Source organism: Phoenix dactylifera, chromosome 2 (genome assembly GCF_009389715.1).
Source record: "Phoenix dactylifera cultivar Barhee BC4 chromosome 2, palm_55x_up_171113_PBpolish2nd_filt_p, whole genome shotgun sequence".
In the NCBI taxonomy this organism is placed as follows: Eukaryota; Viridiplantae; Streptophyta; class Magnoliopsida; order Arecales; family Arecaceae; genus Phoenix; species Phoenix dactylifera.
Genome location: NC_052393.1, coordinates 3,003,089 through 3,027,965, shown reverse-complemented (window position 1 = coordinate 3,027,965; position 24,877 = coordinate 3,003,089). Strand labels below are relative to the sequence as shown.

The following is a 24,877-nucleotide window of genomic DNA, read 5'->3' as shown; positions in this document are numbered from 1 at the left end:
GGTGTCGTGTCTGGATCAACCAAATTCCCTGTCCGGTCCAAAAAGTTTTCAGCCCAAAAGCCCATTTACAGCGGCTTGGGCCTGATCTTGACAGGGAATCCACTTTTCCTCTCTTATTACTTTCTTTTTTTTCTTTTTTTTTTTTTTCTTTTTTTTGATATAGCGATAACTCACACCATACGCATACAAATACATCCATAAGAGTCAAATAGAAGAAGACGATTGAGAAGGAAGAAGAAAACTTGAGACTCTTCCAATGAAACTTTTCTGAATGGTGCGCAGCAAAGAAGACAATCCAATCAGCAACACTGTTCACTTTTCGATAAACATGAGTAACCCGAAAAGCTATGAGCCCTTCCATGAGCTCATACATATTCCATAGTAGCGGGTGCTTATCAACACTCTTCTAAATCCAGCCGATCATGGCCACATCACCTTCAAAATGGATACACTCTGCTTCAGAGCCAGCCTGACATAGATAATGCCCTCCTAAACAACTCTCGGCTTTGATCCCTTACTACTTTGCGGTTTCCAAGCTAATCCCCATAAGAGTGACAAAGACAAATAAAATATAAGATGATGTCATTATGAGCTAAACTACACGTATAATTTCTCTGCCGAACGTTTATCTCATTTCCCTTTCACCATCATTGAATTCATAAACAATCAATCTTGGTACATGATATAGGTTGCATAAAAATCTTAATTAATTTGCGCTCAATCCATTAGGTGAAATCTCTTTCCCTACTCTTCCATCCAAGGGATATGGGATCCTCCCAACCAATTGAATATATAACCCAGAAGTGGACGCGAAGTAACGAAGCATATCATTTTATTACGCCCCCACGCAAATCCATCTTCATCCTCCTCTTCTCTAACGACTTTCCCACTTCTTCCCACCGTCTCCACCATTCCTCTCTCTCTCTCTGTCTCTCTGTAGCTTTATCCATCAATATATATATGGCTAGTTATATTGCATGCATTGTTGTCCTTAAAAGAGGTTGGCATCGTTAAGCATGGAGAGTAAGGAGAGCGTTGTCGTTCTGGGGAGAGCTGAGATTGATATGAGTCGACCGTTTCGTTCCGTGAAGGAGGCCGTCATGCTCTTCGGAGAAAAGGTCTTAGCCGGCGAGGTCTACGCCAACCGGCTTAATGAGGTGATCATCCTTCTCTTTGTCCATCTTATGCTGCTTCCAGTTCTTTTCTTTCTGCCTGTTGGCTAAATTAAGAGACTAGGATTCTCGGACTGGGATAGAATTAATGAATGAGGCTTGTTGGTTGCTGGTTTGGTTATGGTTATGGCTCTTATTGGAACCGAACTGCCACAAGTGAATCTTTGAGGAAGAGTAGGGACTAATACTAGATCATCAGAAGACTGGTTATGACTTTTTTGGAGTTTGGCTGATTTGTTTAATTCACAATTTGCTCCAATGTTGTTGAATTGCATTTGCGAGGTAGGTTATATAATTTAACACCAGCATTTATTTTAATTAAAAGCAAGTTTGTCGATAATTTAGTCTGGATTCAGCAAGTGTTAGGAGATAAATAACACGAACTTTTCAAGAAAAGGAAAGATTCAGCACTCTTTTGCTTGTGGTTAATTCTTAGAAATTCAGATATTTCCATCAACATCAATAGAATTTTAACTTAGAAGGGCTAAATGTGTTTAGTCTGTGAGAAGTGAAATTTTTTGCATCAATTAACTTTATCGACCTTCGGTTGGGTTTGTTAACAATAATCTAGCTCTCAAATGGAAGTAATGCCTCCTAATAATAGAAGTGAGAATAAGAACCTGAGCCAAAGAAAGTTTCCTGTCGTATAAAAGAACTCCGTTGATCATTAAGGAGGTAAAGGTTAATTAGCTATACAAGGCTCTAAAATAGATAGGATTGATTGGTTTTCTGAATTGCTCTTAATGATGCATCACAGCCACATCGTAGCAACTGAGCTTTTTTTTTTCAATTAAATAGATTCGAGCTGCAGAAAACATGAATGGGCATGGAGCCTCACAACTGGGACCTGCAATGGCAGAGCTAGAAGAAACAAAGCAGAACCTCGAGCAGGCACTTGAAGAAAGGCTCAAGATGGTGAGCTGCCTCACCTCCCTGGGAGAAGAGCTTGAGCAGACTAAGATAGAGCTCAGCCAATTGAAAGCTAGAGAAACTCAGAAACATGCCATAGATTCGGAGAGCGAGGACGTAAAGTTTGTTGAGAATGCAACAGAGATTGAAATTGAGACACCAACAATGAACAAAGGGTTAGAGTTCCAAAAGAAAAGATACGTTACATTCGCCAACGCTCCTTCCCTAGCCCAAGCCATAAACACAGAGGAGCAAGTGTTGGAAAGGCAAATTTCGGTGGAGAAGGAAACCATGCCAATGAAAAAGAAAAAGAAGCCAATGATCCCATTGATAGGAGCAATTTTCAGTAAGAAGAAGAGTTGTCAAGACGGTGCATCGCCTAAGGCTCGTGGTCCATAAGAAAATAATATAAGGGGTTTGATATGCATATCTGTGCCTAAATAATCAGAGGATAGCTTCATCTTTTTCCTGATTTTTTTTTTTTGTCATATATTTCCAGTATCTTCAGATACTTCTTCTTTTTTTTTTTGATTTGGATACTATTTGAATGGTAAGTGATAGCATTTTTGACAATAATAGTATGGGTGGATATTATCATGTTATTGACTATAGTAGAGTGATATCATACAAAATAAGCAAGGATCTGTTTATCATTCAATTTTCTTCTCAATCATCATTATCAAGCAGAAAAGTTAAGGCTTTAGGAAGAGTATTTTCAGACAGTCCTCCAGTGTTTTAGCTGCAGTTGTTTTACTAAACTGATATCAAACAAAATAAGCAAGGATCTGTTTATCATTTGCAGTTATTTTCTCATGACAAGTCCTTCTATTCACCTCAGAGTGGAATTCACTCCCTGCCACATTAGAGGGACTCTGGGTCTAAAGATACTAAAAATTTTGGAAATTTACACCTCACCATACCATTTGTCACCATTATGAAGATTATCTTGGCAGGCGGTGACTGCATATGATTAAATGACAAGATAATGAGCATTAAGAGTGTGTATCTACCAAAAAGAATACTGTATAGCAGTATGAGGTCCTCCTTTTTTTCCCTCAGAAAAGAGCTCTAAAATGATAAATTGATGGAAAATTATGTCTAAGCTAAACAGGTTAGACGCATAGCAGAGGGATTGCAGGAGCAGGATACATCATTTTTAGAATTAAATTCCTCATGTGAAGTAAGAAAATAAACCAATCACTTGCAAGGGGAGAAAAAAATTGCACTTGTCTATGACGCATACTCTTCTTGTTGTTTGTTTGAGAGCTGTTGTGAGTTTTCTTCAAAGTAAACTATCCTAGTCCTCTTGTTTCTTTGACAAATGAGCAATGAGCGAAGTTGTTAACTCTGTAGATTTGGCCTCTAGTGCAGAGTCTTGTTATTCCATCACTCTCTGTTAACTGGATCAGACTTAAAAGGAGGGTCAAAACACAGGTGCAGCCAAATTGCAACATTTAGATCTGTAGATCACATCAGATCATAAGTTCATAGTACAATAACAGGGCTCAAATTTTTCAAAGCCTAGGCCCCTTGTGAAAATCTGAGGGTTTTGAGTTAAACAACTGAAATTAGTTCAACCCAAGCATTCAGAAGGAATTATTATAATCCATAATGATTATTCTCCAATCTAACCTAAGAAAATTCAAACAGTTATCTTTGAAGCTAGCATATCTTAGCACAGCCTACAGTAAAGAACCAGATTTGAATCCAAAATCTTATTTTTCAAGGTTCACCAACATGTGCTAGCTTAAAAAAGAAAAGCTTGTTTCTATACCAAGCAATTGTTGGCTGGAAGTCTTTCACACTAAATACAATTAGAGAGCCCTAATCACGTCAACTAATTAAAAAGTCCTCGCAAATGGGTTGGAATTCAAAACTTCCAGACCCTCTATACATGGTATATTTGAAAAAAAAAACATTCAAAAGATAAGCATGCAAGTTAATTCTTCTGCGCAAGTGGTCAAGGTAAGGTTTAGCTTTAAATTTACTATGTCAATGAAACCACCATTACGAATTCCCTTGCTCTTGAATGAATAAATCAGTGTGAGATATTCAGATCTTTATTGAAAGGAAACCCATGGGAAACCTGACCAATATTCTCAAAGCAGTCAGATAGGAAGGGCAAATTATCCAATTTTTTTAAGACCTTTCAAGCTTATTCATAGAGGTGACAAATCCATCCCGAGCTGACAGACAACTGCAACAGGATAACTATGAAGTTAATTTAAGCTATTAGTACCTGGTCTTAGAAGCTTCAAGGATTCCAGTTTTGACTTTATATGCAAGAGAAGTCAATGTTTCCTTAAATAATGAACTAAACTAAATATAAAAAAGAGCAGATCACTTTTTTCATGAAGCAAGAAACCTAGGAAGGAGACCTTCAGACACTGGCACTATTTATCTCGATCTGTGACTTCAAGTGAGCAATCCAGTCATACTGTTGTTGATGCTATGATGAGTTCTGCTTCTGGGCCTTGTGTTATTGGCCACTGCTTGCTGTTTGCCTGCTTCTTGAGTGCAGAATTTCTCATCTGCAGAGGTGCTTCTGATGGCAGCTGTCTGGATGCTGAGAGGAAAGCTCTCCTTCAATTCAAGAGCGGCCTCTCGGACCCTGAAAACCGGCTCTCCTCATGGCAAGGTCGCAACTGCTGCAGATGGAGAGGGGTGAGTTGTGACAACCAGACTGGATTTGTTATTGGCATCGATCTCCAGAATCAACATCCAAAAGATTTTGGCTCTGTGAGTAATAGCAGAAATGGTTTCTGGAACCTGAGTGGGAGAGTAGATCCTTCTTTGCTTCAACTCAAGTCCTTGAGGCATTTAGATTTGAGCTACAACACCTTCGAAGGCATTCGAATCCCAGAGTTCATTGGCTCTCTCAATAACTTGAGATACTTGGACCTCTCAAATGCAGGCTTTGTTGGCACCATTCCCCCTCGGCTGGGAAATTTATCTAGGCTGCAGTACCTCGACCTTTCTTCGAATTTTCAACTCTTGATGGTTGATAGCTTTCAATGGATAACTGGTCTTTCTTCCCTGGTGCACCTTGCAATGGATGGTGTTGACCTTTCACTTATAGGACCAGAATGGATTCATATGCTAAATAGGCTGCCTTCTCTGACTGAATTGCATTTAAAGGCCTGCAGTCTTTCAGGGATTGCTCTCTCCCTTCCTTCTGTCAATCTCACTTCACTTTCAGTCATTGACCTTTCATTCAATAGCCTCAATTCAACAATTCCAGAGTGGTTTCAGAACCTTAGCAGATTAATTCATGTGGACATTAGCAGCACCAATTTGCATGGCTTGATCCCTGTTGAGCTCTCTAATCTTCCCAATTTGAGGCATCTAGACCTATCAACGAACGGCAATCTCACCGCCGACTGTTCGAAACTACTCAATGGAACATGGAGACAAATTCAGATTCTCAACTTGGCCTCGAATCGGGTGTATGGACATCTTCCTGCTTCTATTGGAAATATCGCAATGCTTGCGGAGCTCAACCTGTTCTTCAACAACATTGAGGGTGGCATCCCAGGCTCCATCGGTAAGCTCTGCAACTTGAAAACACTGGATTTATCTGGCAACAATCTGACTCTAGGACTACCAGCTTCTCTTGAAAAGACTAATAAGTGCATCTCCCAAAAGCCTCTGCATGGATTAGCTCATTTTCGCCTGGCTGTTAATAAGTTATCAGGGATTTTACCTGAATGGTTAGGTGAGCTTGAAAACCTGCAAGTACTTGATCTCAGTTACAACTCGTTTCGAGGTCCTGTTCCTCGATCTATTGGGAAATTATCACTTCTTACTGACTTGAGCCTTGAAGGAAATGAACTGAATGGAACTCTACCACCCACTCTAGGACAACTTTCCAAACTGGTCCACTTCGATATCTCTTCGAACCAATTGACTGGCACCCTGTCAGAAATTCATTTCGCAGCGCTGAGTAATCTAAAGATCTTATCCATGTCTTCGAACTCCTTCATAATTAATGTCAACTCTGGTTGGGTTCCTTCATTTCAGGTCAGAAATCTGGGCATAGGTTCATGTCGCCTAGGTCCCCAGTTTCCCACTTGGCTTGAAAACCAGAAAGAACTCAAATATCTTGACCTCTCAAACTCTAGCATCTCTGGAAACATACCAACCTGGTTCTGGGATCTGAGTTCCAACCTCTCTCTTCTCAACATCTCTTTCAATCAGATTGAAGGCCAGCTACCAAACCCACTGAACATTGCTGCTTTTTCTGATATTGATATGAGATCAAACCTCTTGAGTGGACCCATACCTGTTCTATCAAATGAAGTTGAGCTACTAGACCTCTCTCACAATCAGTTCTCCGGCATTATCCCACCGAACATTGGCGAAGTGCAACCCAATCTGATCTATCTGTCCCTCTCCAACAACAATATATCTGGCCAGATTCCCACTTCGATCGGCAAGATGCAAGGCCTGCAAGTGCTTGACCTTTCGAGGAACAACCTAATGGGTGTCATCCCTCCAAGCTTGCAAAACTGCTCTTATCTGAAAGCTCTTGATCTGGAGCACAACCATCTTAATGGAATAATTCCTTCTTCCATTGGGAGCCTGGAACAACTTCACATACTGCACCTTGGCAACAATATGCTATATGGAATAATCCCTCCATCCTTGCAGAATTGCTCTAGTTTGGAAACTCTTGATCTCGGGAACAATAAGTTGGAAGGTATCATTCCATCTTGGCTTGGACAGAATTTCCCAGCTCTCAGAATTCTGCGATTGAGATCAAACAAGCTTGCAGGAGAAATCCCATCCAAGCTCTCAAACTTGCTCTCTTTGCAAGTTCTTGATCTTGCAGAAAATGATTTGGAAGGCCCCATTCCTCGCAGCTTTGGAGACCTCAGAGCCATGGCTCAATCCCAAAAGGTGAATAGATATCTCTTCTACGGGCGTTATAGAGGGACTTATTATGAAGAGAGCCTCACAATGCATCTAAACAACAAAGAATTAGTATTCAACAAGACTCTTTCACTTGTCACGAGCATCGATCTCTCTGGAAATAAGCTATCAGGGGAATTCCCTGGAGCAATTACAAAACTTGCAGGTTTGCTGGTTTTAGACCTTTCAAGGAACCAACTTAGCGGGAAAATTCCAGACAGAATTGGAGATATGCATGAATTGTTATCTTTGGATCTATCGAACAATCTCTTCTCAGGAGGCATTCCTTCTAGCTTGTCGGCCGTTAGCTTCTTGAGCTATCTCAACTTGTCCAACAACAACTTCTCAGGCAGAATTCCATCTGGAGGCCAGCTTTCGACATTCGATGCATCAGCCTATACTGGAAACCGATTCCTCTGTGGATCACCGCTTACCGTTCAATGCGAGGCAACTGAAACCGATGTGCCCCACAGCAATGACAATGATGACGATGATGATGCATTCGAAGACAACTGGTTTTATATGAGCGTCGGTATCGGATTTGCAGTGGGCCTTTTGAGTGTATGCTTGGTGATATCAATCAGAACATGGAGCATTAATTACTTCCGTTTTGTAGATTGGGTCATCGACAAGATGTCAATGGTGAAGAATGTCATACCAGGAGCAACCAGTTGCCGTCGTCAATCATGAGGCATGGGAGGCGATAGAAAAACTTCTGCTCTCTTTTACATACACTTGGTTGCTTCATTGGCTTCTAAAGTACCTGGTGCTTTAGGCACATCTTCAGCAATTGATGATGGAAAAGATCCTGCTGTAGTAAAGTAGTACTGGTTGTAGCCTGTGTTGTTAATGTTAGTGGTCTTGACTTTTACATATCATTGTGTGCTTGGACTAAAGGATGTTTTCATCTACAGGTCCAACTGAGCATTGAGATCTAGATTTCTTAATCTGTGTGAGAGTAATGGCTGGTAACTAGTTATGCATGCTATTTTCCTCCCTCCAAATGATGCAAACGCCGTGATCATTGCACTCCAAGCCTTCTAGGATTTTGCTAACACAAGAACCAAAGATTTGTGGCCAGCTTAACATTAGCAAATTGCTTGAAATGCGGCCATAAAAATCTGAGAAAGAGACAGAGGGACATAGGAGTGAAAGTTGAAGGATATTTTATCCCTATTAGTGCCCACTGCCAAGTTCTACAAGTCAGCCAATTCATCTCCCTCAACGTTAGGCCAACAACTGTAAGCACAGATGGTTGGCAACTCACCCCTAAGGGCTTAACCTTCAGGAGGTCCAGATTCATATCTCAGCTTGTATTGTTAAAGATTGCTATAACTCTGCTGTTAGATTTTTTTTAAAAACTTTTTTACAAGAATCCACATAAATATTTTCATCTTCAAAGAGACAGGATAAAACTGCACCGAATCCCAACTATTGGGCCTATCTAACTCTAGCTCCCATCAATGATGAACCTGTAGAATGAAATAATTCAGAATGCCAAGTACTATTGCGCCATCTCTATCTTCTCCTATGCTGTCCCTTCTTTGATAGGTTTCAAGTTTACAGCTTCATAAGCTATATCATGGCTCTTATAATTTATTATGATTGATGTCCCTAACTCATTAAAATTATCAAATAATAAACATATTGACTCATTTTTGTATGAACTTAATTATTCTTCTTGATCCAATACTGCCTTAAACTGCTTTGGAAGAATCACGATAAAAAAGAAAAGATCTGGAAACCAGAATGATAGATTTTCCTGTTTCTCCCAATCTTTATAACAGCTTACCAATTTGCCTGCTCCATAATAGCTAGAAATTATTAGATTCTCTAGAGTAGCTTCCTGCAAGTGTTAGAATCTGTTACTGCACTACAACTAGGGCTCTTAAGGATTTTCTTTTAAGAAAATTATGTCCTGAGAAACCAGTGTTTTCTGAATACCTTATTCCTCTAATATAGTCCACCACCACTTGTACAACTGCATGACATTTGAGATTAATCACACCTAGACATCCGTTGCAAGTTGGACTTGCAGAACCTTTCCAATCCATCAAACAGACTTCCCTCTTGGCCTCCTCTTGCATTCATCAAAAAGATGACTTCCAGACGTGGTCCATTATTTTGATCATCTAATTCAGTGGTTTCACCTCCTATAGTTCCTTTGCTGAACTTTTATATGATCTGCTTTTCTAGAATTTATTTAATTCAATGGTTGTAGGGATTTGTAGGATTAAGGATCACAAGCCACCTTGGTTTAAGCCTCTTTTTCGCAGAATTAAAAGGATGTGTTATCTTTTCTTCTTATTTTACGCAATACATCTATCTAAAGAACTTCTCCTTCCAAGGATGGAGAAGAGAAACTTCAAAAACTCGTATAACCTCTTCAAAAATCAGACTCAGCAGAACATGGACGTTGATTAGACTTGCTGTGAGGACCTGTGCGGGCATGTGTTTAGTCCCACATCGGTTATTCGCTGGGTAGATCTTGGGTACTTATATAGGATCAAGGAATCCAAATAATACCTTCCGGCTAGCCATTTTGGGTGAGGTCCTGGGTTGTTACAAATGGTATCAGAGCCGACCCGGCCCATAGCCGATGTGGACTAGGGGACACTGCAGCACGGATCTATTGGGGTTGACCACGGGCCAATCGTGGTGTTTGTGATTAGATTTGAATAGATTTGAACCCTTAGCCTGACGAGGACGTCAGGGCTTAAACGGGGGGAGTATGTGAGGACCCATGCGGGCGTGTGTTTAGTCCCACATCGGTTATTCGCTGGGTAGATCTTGGGTACTTATATAGGATCAAGGAATCCAAATAATAACTTCCGGCTAGCCATTTTGGGTGAGGTCCTGGGTTGTTACACTTGCATCCAGAAGTTCCTTCATAATTAAGCACTTACTTTGCTGGCAAGAATGAGCCTTCCATTAGTAATAGATGTCTGTATTTAACAAGGCATTGCTGGATAAGTTGAGTACTCATGAAGCAGATTCATGGCTTGCAATATTGCAGATGATAAGCTCCTTTCTTTTTCAGAAAACTAGGAAATGAAGTATTATTTACCATTCCAAATTCTTCCTATATCCCTAAAAAAAGAGCAGTGGACATCAGCCATTCTGATTTCAGCATGGGCCTATATGGTTGTGCAAGTGGATTGGGAGCAACTTCAGACACTTCATACCCAAACATCTGGACTCCCTAGGAGTCAGTTTCAGAAGAGGTTGCGAGGTTCAATATGAAGCCCACGTTCTAATCTGCCTATCAAACATAGAAAATGATAGTAATCCTTGAAAGGTTTAATCCATACACAATTCTTTTCGACAATTAAGAGGGGGGCGATAGTTGGAGCGATGGACCAGGAAACAACATGGTGTGCTCATAATTCAATCAGGATTCAAGATAGATTCTGCAGCTAAAACAGCATTGCAAAAACACACCTCATTGTGAACCAACCATAGAGTGAATCAGATGGCATCTTCGGCGCGCCTCATTGTGGGCCAAGTCTCTGAAACCGTGTTGAACATCCAAGGTTAAACATTTTGCTAATGGACTCTTCTGCTGATCGGCCGGTCTGAATCTTTGACTGACCGCATCAAGCACTACAACCAGACATGCTTGTCCAACCACAGAATTAAATTTTATCGGCTTCTGACCTGCAGGTTTAAGTAACTTCGTTAGTAGAAAAAGTTTCGTATCCACAACGAGAACATGGTTGATTGGTAAATCACCAAGCATTCCACCTGAGTTGCAATACTTTGACCAGGACCAAGCAATATAAACTGTAACTTATGGAGGCCCTCTAAAAGGACTACTTCCGGATCAAACAACAACGACAAGGCAATTCAGAATAGCACAAAAATGCTTGGCTGTAAGCAATGGCGCCATGCAGTAAAATAACGCAATAATAAGCACTGCCTCTAGGCCGGCATGCAACTCTTGTATCGGACGCGTAAATGCCAGCTCCAAGCTCTTGAACAATTCTCCCTTAAGGTACTCCTCGCACACCTATACATACCCCATGTAAACGCCTTCTCCAACCAAACAAAGCACCATTCTCCTAGCAACCTCTCCAAAAAATATGGCTTCCAATGCATGGGTAGCTCTTGCCATAGTTCTTGCAACCCTCCTCGGCACACACGCTGCAGACCCTGACATCACATCAGATTTCATAGTGCCGGATGGAGTCACTCCAGATGCCGACTTCTTCACCTTTAAAGGGCTCAATCAGGCCTTGCGGGGTGCTCCCAGAGATGCACCATTTAAGGTGACCAAGGCGAGCCAGGGAGAGTTCCCTGCACTCATGGGGCAGAGCGTCTCGTATGCTGCGCTACAGTTTGCACCTGGAGGCATCAATGCACCCCACACCCACCCTCGCTCGGCAGAGCTTCTCCTCGTCGTGCAAGGATGGCTCGAGGTCGGGCTAGTAGACTCCAACAACACGCTCTTCACTCAGGTGCTGCGGACTGGTGACCTGTTTGTGTTCCCCAAAGGCCTGGTGCACTTCCAATCGAACAAAGACCCCAGATACCCAGCTGTTGCCTTGTCGGCATTCGGCAGTGCTAATGCCGGCACAGTCTCTCTCCCGAAGACTTTGTTTGGCAGCGGCATTGACAAAGATGTGTTGGCCAAGTCCTTCAAGACTGATGCTCTAACCATTGACATGCTTGTTTCAGCTGCCGCCCTGGGTTGATTTACTTGACCCTCTGAAGTTGTTTGCATCTTTCTGTATCCTGTTTTGATTTCCTGTTCGTTTTGAGAGTATGTTTGGTAGCTTGTTATTCTTCATAGGAGTGTCAAATGTTGATAAGAGTGGAAGCGTACCTATGGATATACTTTGCTTCCTTCTGATCATGTCCATGTAATTCTTTCTATCTGATTGCTTGCTGAATAATATTCCTTTCATTCTTTCATTTTACTTGTTTTCTAAATTATTTTCATTGTGTGGGTAAATGAAATACAACCCTACTGTCTTGAACTCTCTGTTCATCTATAAGATCTCCTCCTCCTCCTCCTCCTCCTCCTCTTCTTCTTCTTCTGTTGAATGAAACTGGAGGAAGTGAGACACTTCCCCTGGATTTATTAACTGGATAAACTAATAGTTACAACAGCTGTTAAGAAAAGGCTGTACGTGGGAGAGAAGGGGAGGAAGAAACAAGTCAGAAGACACGAAAGAGGTGTCTAGAGAACACTCTTAGCGTCATGTGGTGATATTTCTTTCGAAACATCTTCGCGGTCTGTTTTCTCTGCTCTCAAGTTCTTCGAGCATATTTTTCTGTACTCCCTGCTTTTCTTACTGCAGAACAGGCTTCCCTTCTGCTTGCTTTCCTATGCTTGCTTTGCCTCATGATCTCCTCCTCACCAAAGCAATCCCTTGGTAGCTTCTAGGGCTTTAAAGCACCTAAATTGGTTTTCCCGCGTATATAAGATATGATTATATGTATTGTCATGCCCCGACCCTAAGGCTCTACCCTAAAAAATATGCTAAACCTGAAAATTTATCACGACCTCAATATTTGTAATAAAAAATGATCTCACTTAATAACAAACAACAAAACTAGTCCAGTTGTAAAATTTAATCATCCAATCAGCATCCGGGATGTGATGCTCTATCTAATTATCCTCCCTACCTGTGATCTCAACTATAGCCAAACAAATCACTTGCAACCTAGAACTGGGAAAAGAAAAAGAGAAAAGAGGTTTTGAGTTTTACAGCTAAGTAAGAATCCCAAACTACTATACCATAAGTAATAAGAAAATAATCAATTAATAATATGAGATAAATGAATATCGTATAAATAGTTGGAAAACTCATAAACAACATGCACTTAATTTCTCATTATTATTGTTTCAAAAAAGCATATATATATATATATAATCAATTGTTCAACAATAATTTCTTATGTCATGTTATTTGTTTCTTATAAACTTGATTTCTAAGTTTTTGATTGATTTTCTTCTTCGACTTTAGACTAACCAAGATCATGATATAGCCCACGACTGATACTGTATCATGTTATAGCCCGTGGTGGCTATCTGACCTATGTTATAGCCTGTGGTAGCTATCCGACCTATATTGTAGCCTGTGGTGGCTATCCGACCCCTATTATAGCATATGGTGGTTTTCCACGCATAAACTCGTGGAGGCTTTCAATGTGTCAGCCTATGGGCGCTATGACGAGATTAGTCCAAATCATATCTTGTACGTCTGATTTATCTGTTACTCTTGTCAAATCAATTATCACATATTCAATAATTTTTTCTCAAATTTAAGGTATCTTTGTTCACATAATTATATTCTCAATATATGATACGTATAATAACTATACGAACATATTTGTACTGAAAATTATATAAAATATATCATCACATGCCAAACCAAATTTATCGATATATATATATATATATATATATATATATATATATATATATATATATATATATATATATATATATATATATATATATATATATATATATATATATATATGGATTCTTACCTCTATCGCAATCCAACGCAACTACAACACATAACATGTCTAGTCAATTTATTATCAATATAATACCAACTTATCCCTTATCAACCACTTGCCATATTAATGAATCAATTATTCAGTAATTATCCAATTTTTAGAGTTCTAATATTTGAACTTTCATATTTTCTATTCTCCTTTAATTTAAATAAATAAAAAGTCAAGGTCTTTCTCAATTTAGAACCAGAGTATAAGATCTCATTAGATTTCTTTCTGCTCAAATGACTGTAGCCCCATACAAAAACCAAGGCTGAGTATAAAAATACATTCATATAGGAAGATATACGAGGCCAGCTAGATGACAACGTCTAATTGTTCAAATCAGTCAATACAACATAATCAAATTTATCTGATCAAGAAACATATATCCAGTCAAGTAAAAGGTAATAGATCAGGGGTTATCAATTATGGGTCTATTGGTAGCTGATAATAGTCAGGTGCAGGATGGATAGGGTCGACTAGATAACAACGTCCGACAATCCAGGTCGATCCACTCTGCCAATTAACTAGTCAACTCAAGAGTCAGACCATGCTATGGGTAACATAATAGGGATTTATCATGATAGGGCCCAAGGGTACTCGATGATGGTCGGGCTAAGTCTAGCGCAATGGATGGTCACAGCAGCATTAGACCAGGACCCTCTACTGAGGTCGACTAGTTAGTAACATTCGAGTGTTTGGATTGATCGGGTCTAGGCAGTCTAACAAGTCAACTCAAGAACATGAGTTAGGCTACTGTATATATTGCTCAATAAAGATTGATAATGATGAAATTTTAACTTGCTCAGCACGTGCCATGGTGGGGGGGTGGCTAGCATATCGTCCGACGATTATAGATCAGGCCCTTCACCAAAGCCCTTCACCAGCGACGATCCACTGTCTGTCGACTTCGAGAAAGTGCAAATAAAGGTAAAGAAATCTCAAATAAAAGTAATAGAAGGAAATAATTTATCCTGCTCATACTTGAACTCTGTCGCTCAATTGCTGTGGACAAAATTCTGGAGGATAATTTTTTCCATCCTCTAGCATTGGTCTTGGAAATATTTCCACGCTATCAGCCCACTTCATTGTGGACTTCATCCTGAAACCGTGTTGGACATCCAAGGTTAAACATTTTGCTAATGGACCCTTCTGTTGATCGAACAGAAGATTAGCTGGTATATAGACCGAAGATCGCCACTCGTACATGTTCAACAGTAGCAAAAGTTTCGTATCCACAACCAGAACATGGTTGATTGGTAAATCACCAAGCATTTCACCTGAGTTGCATTACTTTGACCAGGACCAACCAATATAAACTGTAACTTATGGAGGCCCTCTAAAAGGACTACTTCCGGATCAAACAACAACGACAAGGCAATTCAGAATACTACAAAATTCAGAATAGCACAAAAATGCTTGGCTGTAAGCTATGGCGCCGTGTACTAAAAATAAGGCAATAATAAGCACTGCCTCTAGGCCGGCATTCAACTCTTGTATCGGACGCGTAAAAGCCAGCTCCCAGCTCTTGAACAATTCTCCCTTAAGGTACTCCTTGCATACCTATATATACCCCTTGTAAACGCTTTCTCCAACCAAACAAAGCACCATTCTCCTAGCAACCTCTCCAAAAAATATGGCTTCCAATGCATGGGTATCTCTTGCCATAGTTCTTGCAACCCTCCTCGGCACAGACGCTGCAGACCCTGACATCACATCAGATTTTATAGTTACGGATGGAGTCACTCCAGATGCCGAGTTCTTCACCTTTAAAGGGCTCAAGCAGGCCTTGCGGGGTGCTCCCAGAGATGCACCATTTAAGGTGACCAAGGCGAGCCAGGGAGAGTTCCCAGCACTCATGGGGCTGAGCGTCTCGTATGCTGCGCTGCAGTTTGCACCTGGAGGCATCAATGCACCCCACACCCACCCTCGCTCGGCAGAGCTTCTCCTCGTCGTGCAAGGATGGCTCGAGGTCGGGCTTGTGGACTCCAACAACACGCTCTTCACTCAGGCGCTGCGGACTGGTGACTTGTTTGTGTTCCCTAAGGGCCTGGTGCACTTCCAAGTTAACAAGGACTCCAGATACCCAGCTGTTGCCTTGTCGGCATTCGGCAGTGCTAATGCCGGCACAGTCTCTCTCCCGAAAACTTTGTTTGGCAGCGGCATTGACAAAGATGTGCTGGCGAAGTCCTTTAAGACCGATGCTCTAACCATTGATAAGCTTGTTTCAGCTGCCGCCATGGGTTGATTTACTTGAGCCTCTGAAGTTGTTTGCATCTTTCTGTGTTCTCTTTTGATTTCCTGTTCGTTTAATTGGAGAGTATGTTTGGTAGCTTGTCATTCTTCACGAGTGGTCAATGTTGGTAAGAGTGGAAGCGTACCAATTGATATACTTTGCTTCCTTCTCATCATATCCATGTAATTGTTTCTATCTGGTTGCTTGCTGAATAACAAACCTTTCATTCTTTCATTTTACTTGTTTTCTAAATTATTTTCATTGTGTGGGTAAATGAAATGCAACCCTGCTGTCTTGAACTCTCTGTTCAGCTATAAGATCTCGATCCTCCTCTTCGTTTTTTTTTTATGAGTGAAACTGGAGGAAGTGAGACAATTCCCCTGGATTTATTAAGCAAATAAACTAATAGTTACAACAGCTGTTAATTAAGAAACGGCTGTACATGGGAGAGAAGGGGAGGAAGAAACAAGTCAGAAGCCACGAACGAGGTGGCTGTAGAACACTCTTAGTGTCATGTGGTGATATTTCTTTCCAAACATCTTCGCGGTCTGTTTTCTCTGCTCTCAAGTTCTTCGAGCATATTTTCCTCTACTCCCTGCTTTTCTCAGTGCACAACAGGCTTCCCTTCTACTTGCTTTCCTCATGATCTCCTCCTCATCAAAGCAATCCCTTGGTAGCTTCTAGGGCTTTAAAGCACCTCAATTGGTTTCCCCTCACATATAATATATCATTATATGTATTTATCTCCATCACAACACCTTACGTGCTTGCAACTCATTCACCTCAACATCCATACTCAAGATTCACTAATGAAGGGCTCTTAGCTTTGTCATCTCACTAGGAGAGCTGGTGATCTCCAGTGGAGGGAGGGTCCCTGATGCCAGAGTGTTTACCGAGCACCGGTGCAATATTATTGGACTGTGCTATAATTTTGTATCACCGTCCAAAAAAAATCGTGGCATCTGAATCGACCTCCCCGGTGGCATTCTGTCAAAAACCTTCATTTGTTAAGCCATTTGCATATGGTGGTAAAGGATTTGCTACGGTGCCCCCAAGGGTAGAAACGTTATTTAACCATGATGATAAACGTGGAGGAAGAGGAGAGAGGACGTAGAGGGACCGCCCGCATGAAAAAAATGCTGCCTTCTGATTCAGTAAGGATGGTCGAGATTCGTCTGCCGGCGACCGCCCGAAGCCAGTCGTGTGCGTGGCTGGTGCAGGTAATTTTGTAGAACTCCAGAGCTCTTTCAGTTGGCACGAATAGCTGGTGCCATAATAATTAGGAACTTCTTTTGGAGCTTTTTCATGCTCTGCCGACGGAACCAACGCGTCTCCCCCTCCATATTCGGCGGGGTGGCGGGCGGCGGCGGAAATGCGAGCAGAGGAGGTGAGAAGGCGAAGGCGTGGATGTGGATGGAGGAGAATCGACGTAAATCCAGGCAGCATGGGGCAGGTGGGCGATGGGGGAGAGGCGGGTGGTGGCCGGGAGGCGGGCGGCGCTGGAAGGCGGCAAAGAGGAGGAGTAGTTCACGGATGGGGGACGAGAACCGATGAGAAGCCAGTGCCGGCAGGGAGGCGGGCGGCGCGGGAAGGCGGGCAGCGTGGGGAGGTTACCCACACTAGGACGGATCGAGGGATGGAACAGGGGTTGGAGGAGGCGGCCGGCATGGGGATAGATTGGGGGATGGAACGGGGTTGGAGTCGAGAAAAGAAAAATAAATAAAAAAGGTGGCAACCGATTCCTTTACTTGGTGAGAGAAAATTGTCCTCACTATTCTTATCCGATGGATGGCTAGAAGCCTAGAATCTTTCCGATTTTTTCACAAAAAATGTTAAAAGAGCACCATAGCACATCCGGATTGTAAATGAGCTTATCGACTGACTTAAGCTTCTTGTTTAGTTTCTAAAACTCAGTTGGCCCTCAATCACTTCGCTCAAAATTAAATAAAGTATTAGCATAATTTTAGGAATGACGTAACGATTTGTATCGGCCTATTATATTTTTATTTGTTAGATGAGTATTATTTTCTTTTGTTAGCATGATTTTATTAGAGCGGTTTTAAAGATCACATACTAACTTATATCGGCACGTAATATTTTTTTTTTGTTATCATGATTCTATATTCGCTTATATTACTTTTCCTGTATAGAGTCTATATTCGAGTATATGTAACCTCTAAAATGTACCGAATGTGATTGAATAGTGAAATAAATTCTTTTTTCTCTCTCTTTTTTCTTTTGTTTTTTTTTTTTGTTTGCAAATATTTTAATACTATATCGAAGCCCGCGATGACCTAATCTACTGCTACCATCTTTCGTCTTTGTTGTGGCCATCATTCTATATCTAGAAGCTTTAAAGACCTTCATTGTTGATCTATCATTCTCTATTTCTAGGTGAATCAACATCCGAAGATCCTATATTTTTCGGTGGATCTGCAAATTTTCTATTTTCCTACAAATCCTCTATTTTCAAGTAAATCAACATTTGAAGATTATATTAGTAGACCTGCATATCCTCTATTTTTAGTACATTAATATCTGAAGATCCTTTGTTTTCTAATTGATCCATAGCTGCTGACCACCGCTTTTCTCCTCAACTTTGCATCTTCGGTCGTCTCTCCTCATCATCCCATGGCCCCTTTCTTTCTATCTTCAATTTTATTTACTATCTTCGGCTTCTTCACCATCTAATTCGAGGTCTCTTACTCCTCTTCCATGATGCGTCCATCTACAAGAATCGTCAATCTTCAGTTGCCTTCTCTCTGAGCTCTATCCTCACTATAACTGTCATCTTCTATGTGTCTTCTTATTATTACATCATTAAACAAGTCAATCAGCTACATCGGCAGACACGTAAGTCTGTCACGTCAGTCAGACACAATGATAGACATATCAATTTGCTATGTTAGTCAATCATGTCAGTAGACCAATTAATCCACCGCATCAGTTACATACGCCAGCTTCTAAGCTACTACTTCAACTCTCGATCTAGTAGATCAGTTTCTGGGTACATTCATGATCTAGTTTCCAAACTCAAGTTGGCACCTATAGTACCATCTTGAGTTTGAAGGAGGATATTAACGTAATTTTAGAGATGATATAACAACCTATATCAGCCTATAATATGTTGTTAGCATGATCTTGTATTAGTCAGTTTGTTAGCATAATCTTGTCAGGGTAATTTTACAGATCACATAAAAACTTATATCAACGAGTAACATTTTTCTTTGTTAGCATGATTTTATATCAGTTTATATTATCTTTTTAATATAGAGTCTATATACGAGTATATATAACTCTTGAGATATATCGAATGTGATTAAACATTAAAATAATTCTTTTTCTCTCTCTCTCTCTCTCATTTGTTTTTTTTTCTTCTATAAATATTTAAATACAAAGCAAGGGAAGAAGCTGCCACGGCAAATGAACTCGCAAAAACTAATACAGATAATATCGTGCAACATTACAAAATTTATATGATACCTACGAGGTTCACATCTTGGAATCAGCTACAAGGATAGAACAGAGGTGGTCGAGAATATGCTGCCGTTAGAGGGAAGAGAGTCTGCGGCTATATCTGCCGACTTCGAAAAGGTGCAATTGAAGGTAAAGAAATCTCACACAAAAGTAGTGGAAGGAAATAATTTAGCCCGCTCATACCTGAACTGCGTCGCTCTATTGCTTGGCCACAATAAAGATGCTGTGGACGAAATTCTGGAGGATAATTTTTTCCATCCTCTAGCATTGGTCTCGGAAATATTTCCACGCTATCAGCACACTTCATTGTGGACTTCATCCTGAAACCGTGTCGAACATCCAAGGTTAAACATTTTGCTTATGGACCCTTCTGTTGATCGAACAGAAGATTAGCTAGTATATACACCGAAGATCGCCACTCATACATGTTCAACAGTAGAAAAAGTTTCGTATCCACAACCAGAACATGGTTGATTGGTAAATCACCAAGCATTTCACCTGAGTTGCATTACTTTGACCAGGACCAACCAATATAAACTGTAACTTATGGAGGCCCTCTAAAAGGACTACTTCCGGATCAAACAACAACGACAAGGCAATTCAGAATACTACAATATTCAGAATAGCACAGAAATGCTTGGCTGTAAGCTATAGCGCCGTGCACTAAAATAACGCAATAACAAGCACTGCCTCTAGGCCGGCATGCAACTCTTGTATCGGACGCGTAAATGCCAGGTCCAAGCTCTTGAACAAGTCTCCCTTAAGGTACTCCTGCATACCTACATATACCCCATGTAAACGCCTTCTCCAACCAAACAAAGCACCATTCTCCTAGCAACCTCTCCAAAAAATATGGCTTCAAATGCATGGGTAGCTCTTGCCATAGTTCTTGCAACCCTCCTCGGCACACACGCTGCAGACCCTGACATCACATCAGATTTCATTGTGCCGGATGGAGTCGCTCCAGATGCCGACTTCTTCACCTTCAAAGGGCTCAAGCAGGCCTTGCGGGGTGCTCCCAGAGATGCACCATTTAAGGTGACCAAGGCGAGCCAGGGAGAGTTCCCTGCACTCATGGGGCAGAGCGTCTCGTATGCTGCGCTACAGTTTGCACCTGGGGGCGTCAATGCACCCCACACCCACCCTCGCTCGGCGGAGCTTCTCCTCGTCGTGCAAGGATGGCTCGAGGTCGGGCTTGTAGACTCCAACAACACGCTCTTCACTCAGGTGCTGCGGACTGGCGACCTGTTTGTGTTCCCCAAGGGCCTGGTGCACTTCCAAGCGAACAAAGACCCCAGATACCCAGCTGTTGCCTTGTCGGCATTCGGCAGTGCTAATGCCGGCACAGTCTCTCTTCCGAAGACTTTGTTTGGCAGCGGCATTGACAAAGATGTGTTGGCGAAGTCCTTCAAGACTGATGCTCAAACCATTGACAAGCTTGTTTCAGCTGCCACCATGGGTTGATTTACGTAATTCAGCAGAGCATCTCGAGTTGCTGCTGCCCGTGTGATTTCCGTCTTTGGCTTCTTGTTGTTTGGAGTAATGTTGATTACTAGCCCGTTCTTTAATTATAGTGTTGCCTGTCTCTGGCGGTGAAATATATTCCCTTTATTCTTTTTTTCTTTTTTAATTTTCCAGTCTGTCTTGCTCTTGAGCGGAATGGTGGGAAACCACCACAAATTTCATCAAGAAAAAGAAATAAGATACAAAATTTTATTTCTTGACATGTTTTTTTTTTTTTTTTTTGCCATTTCCATGCTATTGTTCCAATGTGAATCGAGAGTGTATTTTACACATATTTCCAAGTAAAGAGGATAAACGTCGCCCACTGCTTTGGACTCTTTTTTCAGCTAATTTCACAAATTGTACATCATACTTTCAGCTATATGAATACCATGATACTGTATCTTTCCAAAGAAAATTAACAAAAATAAGAAGAGGACAACGCAAAAAACTGGATCTACTGTAGACATAGAAAGTAAAAATTTCGACGCTACATCATTGATGAGGAACATGACCAATTATAGGAGACTTTCGGATACTTTGGTAGCAATTATTTGCTAACGCTTATGGAGAGAGGAAAAGGTAGGATTTTCTTGAACACCTCTTCTTCTATTTCTTTATGGATGACATCTCTTTGAGTCACGTCAAGGCGCCAAAAAAAAAAAAAAGAAAAGCTAAAAAAGAAATTGACAATGTTATCTAGACTGTAGAGCTGATAACAGAACAAGCCCCGGGCCATAAACTATATTTATGGTAGCCTGGCTTTGGGCTAAGCCTATTTAAAATTTGATATTTTTCATGCCCAAGCCCGATCCATGATCAACTCTAATCCGGAATGGAACATCATTATCTGAGGACCCAGCTCGGGTCCTTCAGTTTTGCCTACTGTTTTCTGTCGCTTGATCTTGTTAGAAACTATCTTAACCAAACGATGATATTCATGAGACATACCTCCAGCCATAATTGTTTAAGTGTTTGATTAGAGTCTACCCATAAGAGACTTGAAGAAGGAGTCTTCTAATCCACAAGAGACTTAAAGGAGTCTTCTAACCTATGCCTCCTTAAAAGCCATAAAATCGATATCAATAAGCTAGGCTAGGGACCCTTATCAGATAAGCAAAACCTCGAAAGTTTTCTTCCATCAAGGAAACTACTGTGTGTAGTTACTTACATAACGACATTTAGTAGGTAGTTATCTACATAACTACATTTAGTGGGTAGTTAACAACTTAATGATATAGGCCATACAAAAATGTGCCCAACATTCTCCCACTTGGCTCACATGTCGTAGTCAGGCAATTCTCAGAAGTGACAGTTAATACAATAGTATGACCATAATCACTTTATTGTCACTCAACTTATCAGCTAGTTATGTAACTGTTACCCAAATAAAAATTCTCTATGCACGAATCATGGCGGTCATGTTCTCTAGGCAAGCACTTCCTTCCATGTATTAAAAAAGTATAATACTTTCTAATTGAGTACCTCCTGATACTTCATGAATGATATTTTTATAAATCATTCAGAGTCCGACTTTGTTGATCTAAATGAATCTTGATCTTGTAAATGACAAAATTACTTAATGTGCCCAATGGGCATCATGCTACTAATTAACCAAATATGTTTCTAAACATACATAATAGCTAGAGACTCAAAAGCAATAACTCAAAATGAGCCAACAAGTCTCATATGACATACATTATCCCTGAACAACTTTACCAGCAAACCTTTAGTCATAGGATCAACGATCATTAACTCAGTATTTATGTGCTCATTAACCACTTCTTTCTTTGTAACATTTTTTCTGGCAACCAAATATTTTATGTCTATATGCTTACTTCGGCTTTCACTTTTGTTATTTTTAGAAAAGAAAACTGCAGTCGAATTATAATAGAAAATCTTCAATGACCTAGCAATAGAATCAACAACCTTTAGGATATAAAATTCTTCAACTATAGTAGATGATGCATTGCAAAAACACACCTGATTGTGGACCAACTATAGAATGAACCAGATGGCATCTCCGGCGCACCTCATTATGGGCTGTCTCTGAAACCGTGTTGAACATCCAAGACAAAACATTTTGCTAATGGACCCTTCTGTTGATCGGCCGGTCTGAATCTTTGACTGACCGCATCAAGCCCTCCAACCAGACATGCTTGTCCAACCACAGAATTAAATTTTATCAGCTTCTAACCTGCAGGTTTAAGTAGCTTCATTATGGAGCCATCCATATAAAAACAAAAAAATAAACTTAGCTATCTTTAGAGCTAGAGAATCTCAACTAATAACCTTGCAATCAACAGACTTGCCTATGTACGGGGAAATTTTGTAACATAAAATCAAGCAACAGCTATTATATCGAACAGAAGATTAGCTGATATATAGACCAAAGATCGCCACTCATACATGTTCAACAGTAGAAAAAGTTTCGTATCCACAACCAGAGCATGGTTGATTGGTAAATCACCAAGCATTTCACCTGAGTTGCATTACTTTGACCAGGACCAACCAATATAAACTGTAACTTACGGAGGCCCTCTAAAAGGACTACTTCCGGATCAGACAACAACGACAAGGCAATTCAGAACAGCACAAAAATGCTTGGCTGTAAGCTATGGCGCCGCGTACTAAAATAAGGCAATAATAAGCACTGCCTCTAGGCCGGCATGCAACCCTTGTATCGGACGAGGATATGCCAGGTCCAAGCTCTTGAACAATTCTCCCTTAAGGTACTCCTGCATACCTATATATACCCCTTGCATGTAAACGCCTTCTCCAACCAAACAAAGCACCATTCTCCCAGCAACCTCTCCAAAAAATATGGCTTCCAATGCATGGGTAGCTCTTGCCATGGTTCTTGCAACCCTCCTCGGCACACACGCTGCAGACCCTGACATCACATCAGATTTCATAGTGCCGGATGGAGTCACTCCAGATGCCGACTTCTTCACCTTCAAAGGGCTCAAGCAGGCCTTGCGGGGTGCTCCCAGAGATGCACCATTTAAGGTGACCAAGGCGAGCCAGGGAGAGTTCCCAGCACTCATGGGGCAGAGCGTCTCGTATGCCGCGCTACAGTTTGCACCTGGAGGCATCAATGCACCCCACACCCACCCTCGCTCGGCGGAGCTTCTCCTCGTCGTGCAAGGATGGCTCGAGGTCGGGCTTGTGGACTCCAACAACACGCTCTTCACTCAGGTGCTGCGGACTGGTGACTTGTTTGTGTTCCCTAAGGGCCTGGTGCACTTCCAAGTTAACAAGGACTCCAGATACCCAGCCGTTGCCTTGTCGGCTTTCGGCAGTGCTAATGCCGGCACAGTCTCTCTCCCGAAGGCTTTGTTTGGCAGCGGCATTGACAAAGATTTGTTGGCGAAGTCCTTCAAGACTGATGCTCTAACCATTGACAAGCTTGTTTCAGCTGCCGCCATGGGTTGATTTACTTGAGCCTCTGAAGTTGTTTGCATCTTTCTGTGTCCTGTTTTGATTTTCTGTTCGTTTAATTCGAGAGTATGTTTGGTAGCTTGTCATTCTTCATGAGTGTTAAATGTTGATAAGAGTGGAAGCGTACCAATTGATATACGTTGCTTCCCTCTCATCATGTCCATGTAATTCTTTCTGTCTGGTTGCTTGCTGAATAATAATCCCTTCATTCTTTCATTTTACTTGTTTTCTAAATTATTTTCATTGTGTGGGTAAATGAAATACAACCGCTCTCTGTTCAGCTATAAGATCTCCTCCTCCTCTTCTTCTTCTTCTTCTTCTTTTTTCTGAATGAAACTAGAGTAAGTGAGACACTGCCATCGGTTAATCCACTGTGGCATTGCAGGTGTTAATGTCTTTTTTCTTGGGTTTTTTCATTGTGGGAAATGGTGATCAGCTGCTCATTCTTCATTTCTATAGTTATCTGACATGGAGAATGTGAACATTCAAACTAATATGATTCCTTTCCTTCGCATCGTTACTATCCTCTTATGTTTTTCTGTTTATTTTTATTCTAGTGTTTCTGCTAAATTGACTGAACCATTAGCCTCTCATAGGCCATTTTACAGTAGTTACTCTTTTTCCAAATTATGGTAATCATTTGAATAGAATAAACATAGTTCATTGACTTGAACCTTTTTTCCGTTGTAGGGGACGCCAAAATATTGATTGTTTC

At 41.0% G+C, this 24,877-nt stretch overlaps 6 protein-coding genes across 6 annotated transcripts; all 6 read left to right on the top strand.

Moving 5' to 3' along the window:
• Positions 1 to 848: 848 nt before the first annotated feature.
• Positions 849 to 2,739, top strand: LOC103719915 (WEB family protein At1g75720-like). Its single transcript, XM_008809397.3, has 2 exons — positions 849 to 1,157; positions 1,971 to 2,739. The coding sequence occupies exons 1-2, from the start codon at positions 1,017 to 1,019 to the stop codon at positions 2,478 to 2,480; spliced, it is 651 nt and encodes a 216-aa protein (XP_008807619.1). The 5' UTR covers positions 849 to 1,016; the 3' UTR covers positions 2,481 to 2,739.
• Positions 2,740 to 4,426: 1,687 nt separating this feature from the next.
• Positions 4,427 to 7,923, top strand: LOC103719914 (receptor-like protein EIX1). Its single transcript, XM_039117403.1, has one exon. It carries the CDS (start codon positions 4,533 to 4,535, stop codon positions 7,680 to 7,682), a length of 3,150 nt encoding a protein of 1,049 aa, XP_038973331.1. The 5' UTR covers positions 4,427 to 4,532; the 3' UTR covers positions 7,683 to 7,923.
• Positions 7,924 to 11,054: 3,131 nt separating this feature from the next.
• On the top strand, positions 11,055 to 11,800 carry LOC103719911 (germin-like protein 9-1). The gene has a single exon (XM_008809392.2). It carries the CDS (start codon positions 11,075 to 11,077, stop codon positions 11,684 to 11,686), a length of 612 nt encoding a protein of 203 aa, XP_008807614.2. The 5' UTR covers positions 11,055 to 11,074; the 3' UTR covers positions 11,687 to 11,800.
• Positions 11,801 to 15,141: 3,341 nt separating this feature from the next.
• On the top strand, positions 15,142 to 15,753 carry LOC103719912 (germin-like protein 9-1). The gene has a single exon (XM_008809393.2). It carries the CDS (start codon positions 15,142 to 15,144, stop codon positions 15,751 to 15,753), a length of 612 nt encoding a protein of 203 aa, XP_008807615.1.
• Positions 15,754 to 19,788: 4,035 nt separating this feature from the next.
• Positions 19,789 to 20,820, top strand: LOC103719909 (germin-like protein 9-1). Its single transcript, XM_008809391.2, has one exon. The coding sequence runs from the start codon at positions 20,071 to 20,073 to the stop codon at positions 20,680 to 20,682; it is 612 nt and encodes a 203-aa protein (XP_008807613.2). The 5' UTR covers positions 19,789 to 20,070; the 3' UTR covers positions 20,683 to 20,820.
• Positions 20,821 to 23,544: 2,724 nt separating this feature from the next.
• On the top strand, positions 23,545 to 24,156 carry LOC120104525 (germin-like protein 9-1). The gene has a single exon (XM_039115834.1). The coding sequence runs from the start codon at positions 23,545 to 23,547 to the stop codon at positions 24,154 to 24,156; it is 612 nt and encodes a 203-aa protein (XP_038971762.1).
• The last annotated feature ends 721 nt before the right edge of the window (positions 24,157 to 24,877 follow it).

Coding starts and splice junctions, on each gene's coding strand:
- LOC103719914 (XM_039117403.1), top strand. CDS start 4,533: ATGATGAGTTCTGCTTCTGGGCCTTGTGTTATTGGCCACTGCTTGCTG.
- LOC103719911 (XM_008809392.2), top strand. CDS start 11,075: ATGGCTTCCAATGCATGGGTAGCTCTTGCCATAGTTCTTGCAACCCTC.
- LOC103719915 (XM_008809397.3), top strand. CDS start 1,017: ATGGAGAGTAAGGAGAGCGTTGTCGTTCTGGGGAGAGCTGAGATTGAT. Junction 1,158..1,970: donor ACGCCAACCGGCTTAATGAG/GTGATCATCCTT, acceptor TCAATTAAATAG/ATTCGAGCTGCAGAAAACAT.
- LOC103719912 (XM_008809393.2), top strand. CDS start 15,142: ATGGCTTCCAATGCATGGGTATCTCTTGCCATAGTTCTTGCAACCCTC.
- LOC103719909 (XM_008809391.2), top strand. CDS start 20,071: ATGGCTTCAAATGCATGGGTAGCTCTTGCCATAGTTCTTGCAACCCTC.
- LOC120104525 (XM_039115834.1), top strand. CDS start 23,545: ATGGCTTCCAATGCATGGGTAGCTCTTGCCATGGTTCTTGCAACCCTC.